The 17,980-nt window shown below is 58.5% G+C and overlaps 2 protein-coding genes across 9 annotated transcripts; one reads left to right on the plus strand and one right to left on the minus strand.

Moving 5' to 3' along the window:
- The first annotated feature begins 954 nt into the window (after window positions 1-954).
- On the plus strand, window positions 955-12,262 carry TBC1D20 (TBC1 domain family member 20). Of its 6 annotated transcripts, none has more exons than XM_075021963.1 (8): window positions 955-1,114; window positions 3,653-3,838; window positions 5,072-5,155; window positions 6,636-6,822; window positions 7,653-7,754; window positions 8,664-8,805; window positions 9,512-9,696; window positions 9,842-12,262. In XM_075021963.1, exons 1-8 carry the CDS (start codon window positions 1,072-1,074, stop codon window positions 10,095-10,097), a joined length of 1,185 nt encoding a protein of 394 aa, XP_074878064.1. In that variant the 5' UTR covers window positions 955-1,071; the 3' UTR covers window positions 10,098-12,262. The 6 variants fall into 6 exon arrangements, with proteins under 6 accessions (XP_074878064.1, XP_074878066.1, XP_074878065.1 ...); XM_075021965.1 differs by having other exon boundaries at window positions 1,057-1,114; window positions 5,075-5,155; XM_075021964.1 differs by lacking the exon at window positions 955-1,114 and adding an exon at window positions 1,640-1,728.
- A 1,859-nt stretch (window positions 12,263-14,121) lies between these two features.
- On the minus strand, window positions 14,122-17,166 carry NRSN2 (neurensin 2). Of its 3 annotated transcripts, none has more exons than XM_075022617.1 (3): window positions 16,958-17,166; window positions 15,626-15,807; window positions 14,122-15,515 (listed from the first exon to the last, which is right to left on the minus strand). In XM_075022617.1, exons 2-3 carry the CDS (start codon window positions 15,800-15,802, stop codon window positions 15,132-15,134), a joined length of 561 nt encoding a protein of 186 aa, XP_074878718.1. In that variant the 5' UTR covers window positions 15,803-15,807; window positions 16,958-17,166; the 3' UTR covers window positions 14,122-15,131. The 3 variants fall into 3 exon arrangements, with proteins under 3 accessions (XP_074878718.1, XP_074878719.1, XP_074878720.1); XM_075022618.1 differs by having other exon boundaries at window positions 15,626-15,836; XM_075022619.1 differs by lacking the exon at window positions 16,958-17,166 and having other exon boundaries at window positions 15,626-15,877.
- Between the last annotated feature and the right edge of the window lie 814 nt (window positions 17,167-17,980).

The raw sequence follows: 17,980 nt of genomic DNA on the forward strand, positions 1-17,980 counted from the left end.
ATCACTTACTTCCATGTTACTTCAGTTAATTTTGCAAGGCAGGATGGAGCCTGTGGGCTAGGTTAAACCGACTGAAGAGAAGTGGGGCAGCAGAACATGAAACAGCCCCTTTCTGTGCGGGTCACTTACAGGGGCGCTGAGGTTTTTCATGTGCACCAGGGTAGCTTTCTCCTCCATGACTTCATCCAGTGGAAATACCTTGTACTTAATCTTTTATATCCTGGAATGATGTGAAAGTTGGATGGTGTCGACTGTTGTTAACCTTGATGTGCTGTAACGTAAAAAGCACCCGGTGTGACAAAAATACAGCTTGTGGTTGATTTGCAGTAGGTGGTGAGCTCCGCAGGATGTTTAACGCGGTTTTCTGTTACTTCAAGGGAGGGAGGTTTGCAAACCCCAGCGCTTGCTGCTCCCCCCCCCCCCCCCCCCCCCCCCCCCGAGCTTAAAGAGGTGGATGAGCCAACGGTCCCTGTGCCCCTCAGCCCTCGCACAAAGAAGCACGAAAGCCTGCCCGTAGAGGGACGCGGCGAGCCCTCGCATGAAGAGCTGGTCCTCGGCCCGGCCACTGTCTCACTGCTCCTCTTGGCCATGAAATTCGGAGGAATTTCTTTAAGGGGGGGCTTATGGAGGCAGCAGTGGCACTGGTGGACGTGTTATCTACCCCTGACTGCGCTGGGAGGAAGCTGTGCTGTAGAGGTCTAGCGTTTTTGTGGGTTTGTTGGTTTTTGTTTGGTTTTTTTTTAAATAAAACTGTTGAAACAAACGTCGCGGCCCGGTGAGCGGCGCTGGGGGGGGGGGGTGTAAGGGGGCCGACAGCGTGCCGCGCCGTTCCCTCTGCGCATGCGCAAGGGCGCCGCGCCCCCCCCTTCTGCCCACGTGGTGCACCTCGAGGACCGGCGCCTGCGCGTTGGGGCGCTGTGACGTGCCGCCCGCGCGCCGGCGAAGGAAGGGCGGGGGGAAGCGGGCGGGGGTGGGACGGGACGGGACCGGACGGCGCGGGGAGCGCCGAGCCCCAGCCCGGCCCGGTCCGGTCCGGTCTCCGGCCCGGTATGCGCCGCAGCGCACGGGAACATGGCCCGGCGGAGTCCGCCGCGCAACGGTGTCGGCGGTCACGGTACGGGCTGGGCCGGGCCTGGCGGGCGGGTGGGTGGGGGACACCGGTTCCTCTCAGGTGGGCGGAGGGCTGGAGCGCCCCCTGCAGGCGCGGCGGCGCCCCCTAGCGGCGGGGCGGGGCTCGCCGCTTGCGCTCGGGCCGGCGCCGGGTGGGGGGAATCCGGGGGGGGGCCCGAAGCCCTGTCGTCCCCCCCCGGGAACCCTCCCGCCGTACGGGAGCGGGCTGGGGCGGGCGGGGAGCAGCCGGGGCTGCGGTTTGGCCGCTGCCTGACTCGAGGCCGGGCCCTTGAGCTCTCTGGGCTTTGCTTTTCCAGGCCGTCCATCACGGTAGTAACGGGGGGGGGGGGCTCTGCAGCAGCTCCGGGGGCTGGCCCGGCCTTGCGAAGTGTTGTGTGAGTACCGGTGCCCGGTGCCTGCGCCTTGTTTCAGCCCTTGGGCCGCTTCCCTCTCCGGTGCGGGCGGTCATCCATCCCTCTTCGGCCCGCGGAGATCGTCTGCATTCTCCGCAACGCCGGCGGGTGCTGTGCTCGGCTGCTCGTCAGTGAGAAGTGTTCCAGGAGCTGTTTTTAGCCGCGGAAGTAAATAAAAATCCGGTCAGGTGGACCTTTCGTGACGGTACGGGTTGAGTTACGGTGCAGTAAGCCCCCGTGCCCTGAGCTTGTGTTTCTGTTTCTCCTCCAAAGCGTAACTGACGCTGCGAGTTAAGGTGTTATAGGTGTGCAAAAAAGGTTTTGAAATACATTTGTTGTTTTGGTTTTTTTTTTAACTACTTGCAGCTATTGTCCACTGTACATTTAAACAGCGTAAATATTGGGGAACTTGCCAATAAATTTTAGAAGAGGAGCCCACGATGCGTGCTCCTTCCTTCATACTACTCCTTAAGTTCTTTGTGTGTGAACAGGAGTTTTTTTCTCCCATAGGCTTTGTCTCCTCCTTCCTGAGGCTTCGGTACATGACAGCCCAGTGTCTGCGTGTTGCAGGGGACGGGGAACAGCCAGCTGAGCGGAGCTGGTTTCTGTTCGTGTGCAAATAAATAACTTTGCTTGCACAAGGGGCGGGAAAGGAAATAAAAGGAAATTGTGGTCACTGGGTGAGCATTAGAAGCTTTAAAGCTACCAGGATCTTGGTGTTTGGAGGGGACTTGGAGATCTGTTGTAGATTATTATAGCTCATTTTCATTCAAAAAGTGTTTTAAAAGGGTACTTTGAGAATGGACAGCATCTGCTGCTTGACCTACTTTAGCGTCTGTGTGTGTCTGAGCAGCCTGCCATCCTGCCGTTTCCCATTCAGATGCCGCAGAAAGTGGCGTTTCCAGCCCAGCACTTGCACACAGTTCTGCGGGAGCAGGGAGAGGGCCGGAGCAGCGCCAAGACACTGGAGGTGCCACGTGGGCAGAGGAATGCACTCCCCGAGTGGAGGGTGGAGCGTTGAGAAACAGCTGTTTCTCCATCCAGATCCTTTTAATTCCTCCCACCCCAAATCCTATTGGGACACGTCCCTTAGCAAAGGAATCCCGTTTGGATCCCAAGAGTGGTTGGATCTGTCGGAAAAGCCTTTAGGTAAAGGCAGCGTTTATGGACTCATCCTGTGCTCCAGCCCTGCAGCTGCTCAGCAAAGCCTCCTTAGTGGACACCCCTCCAGTGTGGGATATCGGATGGCTCTTGGCCACCTCTCTCCTTCCTCACCTGAGGCAGCGGTGACAAATAGCACAATGCGGTGTGAAATAGTGTCCCTTCTCAGCTCCCCAGGAAACACTCCTGTGTCCTGTAAGTGTGTTTAACCCATCTGAAACCAGAGCACCGTGTTCTTTGTGTGTTATTCCGTTCCTTACCTGCACCTGAACTCATTTGCTCAACAGAACAGTGGTACTTGTTTAATATTGGCTAACCTGCACGTATGGTAGTAGCTGGCAAGTTTGTGTTTGTTGGGAGAGAAGTCAGTATGCTTGTGATTTGTTAACTCTGGTATAATTATGTCCTTTCTTGTGACTGAGCTGGAAATGCTCAGACTTCTCCCTAGGACGGCTGCATCCAGGAGCCACTGTCTAGCTGGGAGTTGGTAGGAACATGAAGTCCTGGTCTTAGGAAACACTTGACACCTCAGCTGGCAGCTGCGTCAGAGAGAAAACAGTTGCAGGATGGCTTTGCACGGCTGTCATGGTCCTGAATGGAGCCGTGATCTGTTGGGGAGTGTGGGAGCTGAAGGCAAGGCATCCACTCAGGCAGCGGTGGCGGCTCCCATGTCAGGAGGAGCAGCGGTTGCCTCCCAGGGTGGGAGCAGTGGGGAAGCGGTGGGGGTGCCCTGCGAGCCATGACATGCCCCCAGTGGAGCCTGTGGAGATGAGGACAGTCAGCTGGTGGGTCACCCACCAAGGTCATCCCTAGTCTGTCCTGGCAGGGCGTGCGCCAACTGTCCTATGTCATCTCCCTTGTTGTGTGTGTGACATCGCTGTAGGTAGATTTTGCCCCCCTGATCTGAGTTGCTGCCCTCTGTGTGCTCATGTTGCCTATCAGCTTGCCTCTTTGTGGTCTTCTTACAGACTTTGATTCGAAGAAGAAAAGAAAAGTGGCAGAAATTTATCAGGCTCTGAACAGCGACCCCATCGACGTGGCTGCGCTTAGGCGGATGGCGATCAGCGAGGGGGGGCTCTTGACAGATGAGATTCGTTGCAAAGTGTGGCCGAAGCTGCTAAGTGTTAATACAGACGACCTGCCCCCTCTTCCAGGTATGGAACAGCCTGGATTCGGGTGCTTTGGAAGAACAGCTCAGTGATCTCTGTGCATACTAGAGAAAGGATTGCAGAGGTTGAAGCACATGCTTTCTGACCTGCCTTTTCCCTGTGTATGTGGGTCCATTTCCCACCAAGCTCGTGTTCGAAGGGGACTCATGCTGCAGCATGACCACCGCAGCTTTGTGCGCTGTGTTGTATGTTAAATGGCAGATTTGGAAATATACTACTTCCTAAAAAAAACATTTCCATTGTGCTGTGAGGGTGTTATTATCTTCAGTGACAGTGATGGAAATTAGTTCACTTTGAATGCAGTTGGTGTGGCCCCGAGCAGTTAGCTGGCATGTGTAAGTTGATTTGCAGCAGAAAGTATCAAACTTAATTTTTGTTGCTCCCATGGAGAGGTGGCTGTGCTGAGGCCTGGCTTGGCCGAAATACTTCCGAGGTGTCCCTTCAAGGCATAGATGAAGCAGTTTGTTGCACAAAGCACGTGTGGTGTTTGGTCAGAGCAGAAGCGGGGAAAATGACCTTCCTGATGAGGTACCTGCACGGTTTTTAAACCTCAGCACTGCAGAAACTCCAAATCCTGTAGCTTTTACAGTCACTGTCCCCAGGACAGATTTTGTTGTTGTTGCTGAATCTGTAGCCATTCAGAAGGTGCATCCCCCCATGTCAGTCAAGAACGAGGTTATGTTAGGTGATCAGAGCTGCTGGAAGACAACATTTAATTTCACGTGATCGCGTAGATAGTTCAGTGTGTGCCAGCAAATTCTTTTCTCTTCTGTTTTAACTATCTTAGCTATCCATGGGTGGGGTTTTCTTCTGACTTATTTCTATTTACTAAACTATTCTTTGTGGTCTCCACAGCGTATAGTGCCTTGCTGCTGCTCAGCAAGCTTTGAATTGCACAGCAAAATTGTGTAGCAAAGATGTTTCCAGGAATGCTGGGAATGGTGTCAGTTTAAGCATTTTAACATATGTTGTTTGAAGAAATAGTAGTCTCATTTCCTTGCACTGAAGTGCCGCTAGTGTCAGAATGCGTGGCAGTGCAAGTGAGGGGACAGGGCTGGTGTGTGACGTACGAAAAAGGGGACGTACGATGGGGCGGTGTGTCTGTGCATGCAGCCTCATCCTCCTGACTTCAGCAGGGTTTCTCCCAGCTCCCTCAGCCAGCTCACTTCCCGGTACCTTTGCACTACTCAGTGTTAATCATGTTCCTCTTTTTCTCAGCAGGAAAGGAGCTGCGAGAGGACAATAAAGATTACCAGCAAGTGTTACTAGACGTGCGGCGATCCCTGCGCCGTTTCCCACCAGGTGAGAGGGGATTCTCCTCTTCCCACTCTGCGGGGGGGTGGTCTGTGCCATGGGGCTCCTTCTGACTCAGACCTTACTCGGGGGGCTGCAGTAGGTGATGCTCTGTTGCTTCAAGAGCCTGACTTCCAGAAGGCCTTTTCTTGTGAGCTTACAGCAGCTTCTTCATGCAGTGGAGCCATTCTGCGGCTATCTGTTTCCTTCAGCTGCCTGTGCTACAGCTGTTTTTTGATGTGGGTCTTCCAACATGACGCTTCCCCCTGCCCCACTGACCCCCCCGCCAGCAGGCCAGTACCACTGAACAGTTGCAGCGCAGAAAGGCTCAGATCCTGCGTGCCCCTCACCTGTTGTGAACTGGGTGAGATTAGGATAGAAGGAATGCTTGAGAAATGTACCATTTGCTTCAGTTTATTTTAGACCGTGGTCTAGCTCAGGGGCATGGAAGCAAGTTTGTCAGTGGTTAGAACAATTTCTGGTGTGAAACAGTCTCAAAATTGGGTTCATGCACCAAATTTAAGAGAACTCTGAACCTTTAGAAGCAAAATGTTTTTGCAGTTGTTTAGTTCTGATGGGTGGCTGCTGCCTTGTTGTGCTATTTATAAAACATTTAATCCAGCAGCTATCTAACTCTGCAGAGCAGTCATTATTTCTGGCCAGAGTCTGCTTCCCCCTTCTGCTGCTTTTATTTTGTGTAAACAGTTGACTGATTCTCTTTCAAGTGCAGATACTGTGTGCAAGCCTGATTCCTGAAGGGTCTGCTAGTACAGACTTTTTTTGCCCTTGAATGGCAGCCTCCTGCCTATTTTTAGACACATTAGTGAAGCAGGGGAAAAGGAGAACTTTGTCATTGCAGGATCTCCGCTGGGACTTGCTGCTTGGCCTTTGGGCATTTTATCTGTTGACAAGGACTGCCAGAAACTGACTGCAGCTGTGCATGGCAGGAACAATGCTTTTCCTGTGACATCCTGTCCCTAAACACATGTTGTTAGCAGGGGACCGATATAAAGTTGTGGCAATGGAGGCCTCGCAATCTGATGCAGTTGGCTCAGTTTCTGTGAAAATGGGTCCTGTTTAATTTTTTCTAGAACCCCTGGGAAATTAAAAATGATTAAAATGTCCTTAGCAGTGCTAGATGAGCAGCGCAACTCGCTCTCCGCAGCACTGTACAAACATCAGTAAACCCTGCTCCCATCCTCCACGGCAACTTCCTCACAGGTAGGGGCACTGCAACTCCAAAGATGAAACAACCTGACAACTGGCTGCCTTCCCCTGGGCCATCAGAGTTTTAGGGGGCAGGATTAGAGCTTGGTTTACTTTTTCTGCTAGTTTTACCCCCCTCCCCTTTGCACCACATCCCTTGGGATCAGGCAGGTTGGTAAATGCACAGGTCCTCTCCTTGCATACTGCAGCCACGCTCACTCCCATGGCAGGTGTCAGTAGGTGACACAGCCCGTCCCACCGCTGCCTGGTGCTGTCCCCACAGGGATGCCTGATGACCAGAGGGAAGGCTTGCAGGAGGAGCTCATCGATATTATCCTCCACGTCCTCAAGCGCAACCCCCAGCTGCACTACTACCAGGGCTACCATGACATCGTGGTCACCTTCCTCCTGGTGGTGGGTGACAGACTGGCCACGGCTCTGGTGGAAAAGCTCTCGACGCATCATCTCAGGTACTCAGAGAGCTCGGCTGGAGATGAGGAGCCACCTGCGTGTCCTCAAGCTGTGGGGACACCTGGGCAGATGGGGCTGGCCTGAAAGGGGAGCCTGGAAGGCAGAGCCTTGGATTAAGGCCAGCTGCCTGTCATGTCCATACCCAGAGGGGTGCTGTGAGAAAGCAGCGTGACCACACGATAGCACGTGGCTTTGCAGGGAGTTGTGCTCTGGGGAGGGGTTAATTGAAGGCTGTCAGTTAATTTGTAGCATCTCTTGAAGTTGAAAAAGCCAACGCACATGCATTATTCATAGTTCTCTGGCCATCTCTGCTGTCAGGGCCTCTCCGGCTCTTGGGGGCTGGCTCAGCACAGTGCCTCCCACTTGCCTTATACAGCCCTGGGCAGTTTTGCACTGAAAGGGTGGTCTGTACAGCCACTGTCCTGAGCCCCTAAGTCAAGTGACTCTCCAATTTGTGCACTGAAATGAGAACAAGCCTTCAGCTGGAGAGTGGTTCAGAGGGATTCTCCCTCCTCTCCCAGACAGGGAGTTAGGTTCTGGGTGCTGGAAAAGCTTTACGATTCATGCATGCACTGCAGGAAAATAAGAAGCATCAGCTGACACCAGCGTGATTGTCTGGGTCTGGGTTTTCTGTACAGATCAGCCCTGCATGTCCCAGATAGGTAGGAAGGGGGCTGTCCCAAACAGACAGAATTCCTTGGGGCTGGGGGCCAACCTGCCAGCAAAGCTGTTTATTGCAAGTATGTTTATTTACATTCTGGCTGCCTCCCTGGAGGGAGAGCTCACTGACATGGTTGCTTGATGGAGCTTCTTTTAAATCTTTCCTCAGGGATTTTATGGACCCAACGATGGATAATACCAAGCACATTTTAAATTACCTGATGCCCATCATAGACCAGGTGAACCCTGAGGTGCATGACTTCATGCAGAGGTATGGTGACCTTCCCTTGGAGCCTCCTAGCTCTCCCCTGCCCATCTCATGTTACTGTTCATGGGACCGTTTGCACCAGCATGTCCCCACCATCACAGTGGCTTCCTCAGAGTGAGTCAACAGCTGACCCACAGCTAACAGTGCCAGTCCAAAACCATGTGGCACTCTGATTCTGAGCAAACCCAAACCTATGCTGCCTGTCTTGAAGGGTTTTAAATGGTGTCATCTTCACACCAGTGGTCCACTGTCCATATTGGAAAGGCTGGGGGGTTGCAGACGGTGTCATACAAAGCTGCCACAACTGCTTCACATGCCTAGTTTTGTGGCTGCTGTCACCTTCCTGTAGCTTGTTGCTAGTTCTGGGGATAATTCCCAGGTTGTGCAATAGGGACACACAAGTGTAGTCCGGACAGAATAAAGCAGAAGCAGGAAGGTAAGTGGGAAGGTTCAGTCCAGGGTCATTTTCTGGGCAATTGTCCCTGTTAAGTTTCATGGCCAGGATGTCTTTGGGTACCAAGCTTGATTAGAAACTCCCAGAAGTTAGTAAGCCTTTAGGGTGGAAAGGAACCTGAAAAGCTGACTGTGCTGCAGGACTTCAGGTGTCCTCAGGTAAGCATGCCAGACAGTGACGTGGTACGTCACACGTTCAGGTTCTGCTGAAAGCAGACCATTTGGACCTCTAGTGTGGACCCCACAGGATGTGAGATGAGTTGCAGCAGCACTTTGCCTTGGGATTCTATCAGAGGTACAGTTTGTGGATGTGGACTGACCTCTGAATGTTCTGCCAGTAACCAGGTGTATCTCCCTTCCTAGCACGGAGGTGCAGTGCAGGGATCGCCCAGGAGCATTTCAGCACGGTTTCCAAGCTGCTGGCAGCAGCTGATCTAACAGTACTTTCTCTCTGTGCAGTGCGGAGGTGGGAACCATCTTTGCTCTCAGCTGGCTGATCACCTGGTTTGGGCACGTTTTGTCTGACTTCAGGCACGTTGTGCGATTATATGACTTCTTCCTGGCTTGCCATCCACTGATGCCCATTTATTTTGCTGCTGTGGTAGGTATCGCCCAGAGTGATAGGGGGATTAACTGAAGTATTGTAAGGTGCCGGTAGTTTGGAGCTGCAGAGAGGGGCTGGCAAACCCAGTGCTGCTGCTGTCCCCAGCTACACCCTGCTCTGCAGGGGACCCCGAGGCCATCAATGTCCTTGGCAATGGCAGAGGGCTGCTAGGATCCAGGATTGCTCAAGGCAGCCTGGGGCTGTCCAGATCTGCAGGCTGTTCCAGTTCAGTGCCATGGAAGCAGCATAACCTGGTGTTCTTCTCTGCTTTCATGTGGTGGCCCTGCTTCTGGGCACTTGCTCGGGTGCTGGGGAGCTTGTCTGGCTGGGAGCAGACCTGTGATGTGCATTCATCTGCCCTTTCTCCTATGGGAGGTCCAAACGTTTGAGGGCAAGTCATGGAATCAAGCCCTGCTGAGGTTCTGCCCATGTCTCTGACCCGCCAGTAGCAGGCTGTGCTCAGGAGACCAACCTAACTACCCAGGAAGGGGCTTTCCACAGCCTCAGAGTCTCGGGAAGGGTTTGGCATTTCTTTTCCCGGACAGGGAATGCTTTGCTGCAGTGTGTCCCCTTGAGGAATGGCAGGTCTTTCAGCTGGAAGTGAAATGTTTTTCTCTTCTGGTTCTGAAGTGAGTGCCAGTGAGGGACAAGGAGTCATCCCCGCTTCCCTGGCTGTCCTCAGTGTTCTCACTCCTCTCTGCAGATCGTGCTGTACCGGGAGCAGGAAGTTCTGGACTGCGAGTGCGACATGGCCTCTGTCCACCACCTCCTGTCCCAGATCCCACAGGACCTTCCTTACGAGACTCTGATCAGCAGAGCTGGGGACCTTTTTGTCCAATTCCCACCATCCGAACTTGCCAGGGAGGCAGCTCAGCAGCAGGCTGAACGGTGAGTGCAGGGCAGCCCATGTGCACATGTGTTCTGTACATCCTCTTGCCAGGTCTTCCTTCCTCATGAAGATCTTCCTCCCTAGCAGGAGGCTGGTCCCAAAGGCGAGCTGGGGAAACTCCTTGACCTGTTTCTTCTCTTGCAGAACTGCGGCTTCCACTTTTAAGGACTTTGAGTTGGCGTCAGTGCAGCAGAGACCAGACACTGTGTTGAGGCAACGCTTCAGGGAGCGGCTCCGAGGGGAGGAGCGGACAAAATCCATCTTGACAAAGCCAAGGACCAACCGCTTTGTCAAGCTGGCGGTGATGGGGCTGACGGTCGCACTGGGAGCAGCTGCCCTGGCCGTGGTGAAAAGTGCGCTGGAGTGGGCACCCAAGTTTGAACTGCAGATTTTTCCCTGAAGCCAGAGGAAGGGCCTTCCCTGTCACTGTGTCCTTCCCTGGCAGGAAGGGGTGATGTTTGATGAAAGGACGTGTCTGAAAACGACCTGTCTGAAGATTATTTTTTATTCTTGCTGCGTCCCGTGACGCTTTTGCCTTTGCAACAGAGACTGATGGGAACCAGTCCAGCAGGATTGTACCCCACACCGACGCTCACCTTGTTCTCTCCGCCCCGTGCAGGAGTGAGCAGATGGGCACTGCCACCATCTCATGAGGAACCGGAGGTACGGATGAGTCAGGCTCTTTAGGCTGTGCACAGGTGACCGTATGAGCGGAGAGCCGTGCATGGGCTATGCCGAAACGATCCCGCGTTCTCTGTTGGGGATAATTAGTGGGAGTGAGGGCAGATCCTTGCCTGGAGGAGAGTGTCATGGCAGGGTTTGGCCTGGGTGTGTGCACGTGTAGGGGCGAGGGGCTGTGACACTCCTGAGGAACAGGGCAGCCCTCTGGCTATGCATCACTCCCGTCTGCAGGCTGCCAGCACGCTCGCCTGTCTGCATTCAGCTTCGCTGGTGGTCCGATCCTTCCCTTTCCTATAGGCAACCTCTGAGTAGAGCCAAACCTTTCACTCCTGCCAGCGCCCTGCCATGAGATTTGTCTCCAGCATGTAACACTCCATGGCTCCTTTTGCTTCCTCATCTTTGCAGCCTGCTCTGTTTACAGAAGAGAAGGGCAGGGGACAGGAGCAGCCCTGTGGGACTGCCAGAGGGAGCTTAGCTCTCAGTTGCTGGGGCTCCTTTGCTGGCAGTAGCACGGTTGTATCTTGGGTCAGCAAGGTGAGAGACGAGTGTCACTCACCCTGCAGGAGGTATGTGCTGTCATGTGCCAGGTCACATCACCACAAGTGTTAGCGGCACCATAAACACCTGTTGCAGACTTTTTTACAGCTCTGGAAGCAGGCTCTAATGCGGAGAAGGCTGTTTCACAAGGTGGAAAAATTTTGTGGTAGGAAGTCTGTCTTAAACCTCCCCCATGAGCTGACCAGACTTCATGGTCACCCCTTGGAATAACGCAAATGAGGGAATTTCCCAGAAAGGCCAGCCCCAACCCCCACGTAGCTTCTGTGTCCCCACCCAGACCCGTTAACAGTCCCAGCACTCCCTGCCCTCTGAGCTAAGCATCGAATTCTAGACAACTCGGTGTCCCACTGAGACAAAGCCAATAGACACTATATGCCTCTACCTCTCCCCTGAGCTGCTAAACCTCCCGCAAGTGCCCTTACCTGTCCCTTATGGCTCCCACCCAGCTCCCCCGACATTGCTGTGTTGTGCCCAAAGCCATCTGTGCCGTGCCCAGGGGCTGCACACCTGAAAATCGGGTGTTGGTTGAAGAGTTACAGATTTCTGGATAGGGAAGAAAACTCGTGCCCTGCAAGACTCAGCACCCTCCTGTCCCAACCCCCTGCCTGTCGGTTCATAACTGCCTCTGGGTAAGTTCTGGTTTGCCCTGTGGGCCCTCGCTCTCAGAGGGGCCGTGCCTTTCTGGCCAGAGGGTGTGTGGGCAGTCATCACGCCTGACCTGTGTTTCCATAAAGCTGTGAGCAGAAGAATTTCCTTTGCCTCTGCAGGCTGAAATCCGGAACGTGTGAATCTGCTCTCGCGCAGGCAGGCCAGCGAGACCTGTTCCCTCTGCTGCTCGCTGGTGCTAGCGGCTGGCTCGTGCCAGGGCTGTCTGTGCCGTTGGTGAGAGCCGGGGGCTGCTCACGGGTCTCCTCTCCCAGCGCAGTTGAAGGCAGAGCCTGTTTCTGGCCCCTCAACAGCTTCCCGGGGCAGCAGCGGTGTGGGGCAGAGGGCTGGGTGATTTAGCACTTTAGAAACTTGTGGTGCAGGAGAGTCTGTGGTGACCTGGGGATGCTGCCGGAGGTCCCAGGACCCCTCTGTGCACTCCCCTACTGCCCTGAAGGAGGGGATGGCTGGAGTCCCCCCACTGGGGGGGAAGCCCCTGCAGCCCCCCCGCTCTCTGGCCATGATGCACTTTAGTTCTTGCGTTGTCCCCAGGGGAGGAAGGGCCTGGGAGGAGGTGGTCGCTTCGGGTGCTTCAGTTACTCTGTACAAAGACTTATACGTACCCGTGTAAATGCAGATTTGTACAAACCCTATAACTGTAAAATAAACAGTTACTAAACACGCTTCCTTCCCTCCCCCTGTGCCGGCAGGGGCCGTGGCGTGGGGCTGGGGGTGCCAGATCTGCTCTCATGGCACCACGTGGCCCAGAGTTGGCACATCCCCGCGGCAGCCACGCCAGCTCTGCGGTCACCGACCCGCGTGGCCTCACACCCGGCAGCCCCGTGGGACGAGAAGCGGGAGCGGAGCCAAACGGCTCTTGCGTGCCCCGGTTGCTGTTCTCCTTCCATCTGCCTACCTTTGGTTAAACGCCAGGACTTGCGCGTGCCATCGGCTCTCTGGGGTGTCCCCCCCCTCATCAGCGGCACGGTGGGCAGAATGGGGCTGGAAATAGCCTGACCTCCCGGCCCCTTTTGCACCCTGGGCCGGGCGCCTGGCTGCAGGAGGAGATCCTGGGCATGGTGCCCATCGGCAGAGGCCCGGCCATCACCGCTTCTCCCGTCCAGTAGCCGGGCATGCTCCGGTGAGCCGGTGTGACGCAGCCGCCTTCCCCGAGCTGGGAACAGGCTTTGCTGGGTGGCACGAGGCTGGCGGCCGTGTTTACTGGATCGGGCTGGGGCTATTTTTAGTTCCCTGTGGCTTCCTTTCCGGGACCAATTTTCTCAATAGTGCTCAAAGCCCTTTGGGAAGGAGGCCTGCAAGGGGTGGAGGGCTGCTGGGGGCTCAGCGGGGTTTGGGGGGACAGAGGGCGGGCAGGGCTAGGGTTTTACAGCAAAGGGAAGCCTGGAGAGCCAGCAAAGCACCGTTCCTTGCACCATGTGCCTGTTACTGTGTTAATATGATGCCCAGCTCTGGCACACTGCTGGGGTGGGTGCCGTCCCTGGAGCCCTGGGCAGCTGCAGCCTATTTGGGACTCAGCAGAGAGAACAGCCCACAGGGAAATGTTACACGTCTTTTATTTACCCAAAAAGAGCACAAATGAGGAAACGGTGGTCTGGGTCCCTCCCAGCTGTGGATGCAGCCTGGCATGCTGTGCATGTGCAGGCTGGGCATAGCTTGGCACGGCTCAGCACCGTGCTGAGGGCGGGGGCCACGGCTGTGTTTCCCCCCACCCCGTGCCTGCTCTCAGCCATCACAACTTTGCTGGTGGCATGGTCTCCCGGTCTCCGAAGGCACAAGGTCGGGCACCCGGATCTGACGGCGCACACGGAGCCCTCCCAGCAGCGTCCCGGTCCAGGCAGCCACATTCTGCCACAGCCACCAGCTGCACTCCTGGGTACCTCGGCTCTCAGGCCTTGGAGCCATCCTCTTCCTTTCCTGCTCATCGGCACCTCCGGGCACTTAACTGTGCAGCTTTTCCTCCACACCCTCCTCAAGGAGCAGTTGCCCACACTGGAGAGCGCAGGGTACCTGTACCTGGTGGTTGTTCTTGGCCTCGGTGGAGCCATGCACGGTGCGGCAGGAGCAGTCCCCGTCCCGCGGCTCCAGCAGGACGTACGGCCCGATCCGCCGCGGCCGGCGATCCGGGGTCACCGTGCGTGGGGATGGCACACGGGGCTGGGGGCCCAGGGGCTTCAGCCTCGCCAGCTCAGGGCTGTCCTGGGGCTCTTCCAGCTGCTTCCACTAGGCTGGATCCAGGCTGGGCTTGGCAGTCACCTGCTCCCATCCCATCCCGTTCCTCCAGGATGCGGCTGTGAGCCCAATTGCAACATCCCAGCCTGGCCCAGCTCCCCTGCCTGCCCTGCCCCGCCACCTTCCCCATGCATGACCAGTATCAGCACCCCACAAGGGCATGGAAACGGGCCCTTCTCCCACTCCCCGTACCCCCCTCGCCCTCCCACCCTGGTCCCCAGCTGAGGGGACCGCTGCCCCTCTCCTGCTGTGCCCGAGCCCTGACGGTGTGACTGGATCCAGCCCAGGGTTACTGGAGGAGCTGCTGGGTGCTGCCAGCCAGGTCCCTCCACCCTGGCTCTGCCACGACATGGTCATGCAGGATGTGCCAGCATGCCAGGTCACCGGCCGTGCCAGTCCACAGGAGCAGCTCGGCTTTCTCAAGGACATGGGGCCAGATTTTGGGGCCCTGGCACCCCCATGGTGCCCGCTGCAGCCAGCCCGTGCCAGCAGTGGGTGGATGCCCCCAGGGTCATGCTGGCCAGGGATGCAGGGTGCGCTGCACAACACCTGCGTATTGCAACACACGGGTTGCTGCGGGGTGATAAAAGGCCCGGGTGGGTCCCAGGCTCTGGGAGACATGCGACAGGAACCTCTCTGCACCAGGGAGCGCGGGCAGCCCCGGGGCGAGCGGCAGCGATGCCCCTGGGGGCTTCAGGTGGTCTCTGCCCCCAGAGTGACACTGGTTCCTTAGCACTGCCCGCTGGCGCAGCGAGGACCCTCCTGCCCAGATGCAGCAGCACCCTGGGGTGCAGGGGTGTCCCAGGGGAGCTGAGATGGTGGTGGCCAAGGCAGGAGGTGCACGGGGCTGTGCCGGGCTGGCAGGAGAGAGCACGTGGCCCCACGTGCCCCCCGGGTGCCCACCGCTGTGCTCAGCCACCAGCAACAGCCTCCGACAGGGAAACTGGGCCAAATAGTGTCGTTCCCGGGTTCTGATACGATTCCACGCCAAACCGAATGAGGTGCTGCCGGCAGCAGTGGCTGCCACGCAAAAACCCGGCGCTCGCGGGGTTTCTGACGCAGACACAGCAACGGCCACCGAGCCGCCAGCGAAGGGATTTCTCGGCATCTTTAGTGAGCAGCGGCAGCTGTGGAAGCCGGGGTGCGGGGACTGCAGGGTTGGGGGGACGATGGGACGTGGCAGCTCTGCCGGGACTGAGCCGGATGCTCCGCAGCACCCACCGCAAACCAGCTCCAGGTGATCCAGCCAGCTCCCGGGGTGCAGCACGGCTTGGCCCTGTGCCGGGCATCACCCGTCGCCTTAGGTGTCCCACCGGGGCTGGACACCATGAACGCGGGAGACGCCGAAGGACATCGCCGTTCCCGCCGGGGCAAAGGCGGTGGGGGGCCGTGGCGGGGGGCTGCCGCACAGGATGGGCGAGAGCTGCTGCTCCTCTTCCCGGGGGCGACGCGGGGCCAGCGCGCAGGAGAGGAGCCCGATGGCACCCAGCGCCCCGGCCGCCACGCACAGCGCCATGCCCACCAGCCGGCACGTCCCCAGCGCGTGGTTGTACCGCACCGCCTGCACGTCCAGCACCACGAATTCCTCCTCCCCGATCCCTTCCAGCTTCGGGGGCACCAGGGAGACGGCAGCCAGCGCGGCGGCCCCCACGAGCAGGAACAGGGTCCCCGTGGAGAGGCTCACCTGGGGACAGGGCCACCCAAATGTCGTGGGGGGATGCACCCTGCACAGGATGCGGGCAGGGGGTGCATCTCCAGGGGGAGGTGGGAGGAAGGGTTTTCAGGGTCTCTTACCTTCCAGATGAGGGGGGCCCAGGCTCCGTGGGGTGAGGATCCATCCCCATCCCCGTCGGGGCTGGCCCCGGTGCAGTCCTCGTAGAAGAGGTGGAGGTAGGAGCGGACCCCGTACCACTTCCCCTGCACCACGCTGGGCCCGCGGCCGCAGCTGCAATCCGGCTCACGGGTGGGCATCGGGCCTGGGGGGGCACAGGGGGGCCGGGCCGGGCTGTGGGGAGGGCGACAGGACCCTGGGACCCACAGCCACTGCCCTCCTGCAGCTGCAGCACCCGTGGGGCTGAGTCGGCTCCTGCCCTCGCCCCGGGGTGCAGGGTGGAGGACAGGGCACCAGTGCTGGATGCATGCAGGGGGTATTGCCTGTTTTGGGGACCACCAAGAAGGACCCCAAGAGCTGGCCCCCCCCAGGGCTCTGTCTTGGCCACCAGGACCCAGCCAGGGCGGCGAGGCTGAGGCCACATCCTGGGGGTGACCGAGAGCATCGCCGCCCTTATCCCAGTGGGGCTTCCACACGGGATGGAGGAAGGGAATCCCCCCGCACCGCGGGGACCTGCCCATCCTGGGCCGGATCCAGACCCGGCACAGCCCCAGCACGGCTCCCGCCGTCGTGTTGGCAGGATCAGGCCCAACATCAGGCCATCCGCAGCCACCCAATCGCCGGCGATGGGGAAGGAGGGGCGGTGGCGGGGAGGGATGCAGCCACCTTTGGGGTGGCCGAGGGGCCGCTGCCTCGTGGGGACGCGGGGACACGGCCACCCCGCTGCGGGGATGGGGCCACGGCGTCCCCTCCCTGCCACCTGCCATGGGGTATTGCCATGGGAACTGCCTGCTCAACCCTTGCCAGGGCGGCCCCGCAGCCTGGCGTGTGCGTGGGGATGTGTGCGGAATGTCAGCCCGGAGGAGGGCGAGGAGGGGGGAACCGGGACCCTTTCGGTGCCGGTCGCGGCACTGAACAAAGCCCTGCGCCAGAGAGGCCTCACGGGGGGGGGGGCAAACGTGCTGCCCGCGGGACTGGCTGTCCCCCAGTACATCCCCAGCCCCTCCGCCCCAGTCTGAGTGTCCCCAGAACTGGGGACATGTTTGTCCCTCCGTCCTCACGCAGCAGCAGGGCCCCTCTTGCATGCAGGGGTCTGGGGGAGTCCCAGCCTGGTGCTGCCACAGTTTGGAGGGGCGGGGGGGCTTACCCTGGGGACCACCCTGCTGTGTCCCTGGTGCCCATCACTTTACCCCCGCCAAGGCTGCCCTCATCCTCATCCTCCCATGTGTCCCCATATAGGTTCACCCCTGCCCACCCCCCTGCCCCCCCCCAAGCCCTGCCTGCTCCCCGCTTACCTCTGGGGGGGGCAGAGGCCTTAGCACATCCTTCCCCGTCCCAGTGCTGTCCCCAACAGCAGTCCTTCTCCTGTCCTTGTGTCCGGGAGGGATCCCACGGCACCGTCCACCGGTGGGCAGCCAGCACTCGGCTTCGACGTCCTCCTCCCAGGGACTTGGGGTGGGGATGGCAGGGGGGGGCTGTGCCAGGGCTTGGGGGGAGCGGGCAGAGCAGGTCCCTGCTGCCAGGCCAGGAGCCGCCTCTGCCTGCGGAGCCGGCACGGATGCTGCGTGCGGCCGCTGTGCGTGACTCAGAGCCAGGCCGGCAGCGGCGTGCGCACGTGCCTGCGCAGGCAGTGCCAAACACCGGGCACCCAGCCCCGCGTGGCCCTGGCCGGTGGCAAGGTCAGGAGGGCAGCGGTGACGGCCGGCGAGCCGAGCCAGACCCACGGGCCTCCCTGCTTCTGGTTGAGCCAGGCAGTGTCCTGCAGCCGGGGGGGGTCTGTGCCGTCACGCCGGAGCATCGCTGCCCCTGCAGCTTTGGGGCATCCCAGAGCCCAGGGCGGTGCTGGGTGCTGTCCCAGAGGCGGTGCAGCCGTGTGCTCCCATGGGGCTGGGGGGTCACTGAAGCGTGGCCACCCCCCCCCCGGACACCGCCACCCTCCCTGGGGACAGCCAGGTCCCCAGCATCCCAGCGGGAGGGGCTGGTGGTACCCAGTACCCAAGGATGCTCCGGGCTCCCCTTGTTGCTGTGGCAACAGCGATGGATGGGGGTGTGTGTGTGTGTGACGCAAGCATCGCGTGCCCCCCGTGGCCCCCCCCCCCGAGCCCTCCTGCGGGGCTGGATTAGCCCCCCCCCAGCCCCCGAGCGGAGCTGACGGTGCCGTGGGGCTGCGCGTGCACAGAGCAGACACAGCACACGCGTGCACCGCACGCGGCACGCGTGGGCACGTGCAGAGCCCACGCGTGCATGGAGCACATGTGTGCACAGCGCGGGCATATGCACACAGACACGCGCGCACGCTGTGCGTCCACACGCCGCAC

This window comes from Buteo buteo, chromosome 2, assembly GCF_964188355.1.
Source record: "Buteo buteo chromosome 2, bButBut1.hap1.1, whole genome shotgun sequence".
Lineage (NCBI taxonomy): Eukaryota > Metazoa > Chordata > Aves > Accipitriformes > Accipitridae > Buteo > Buteo buteo.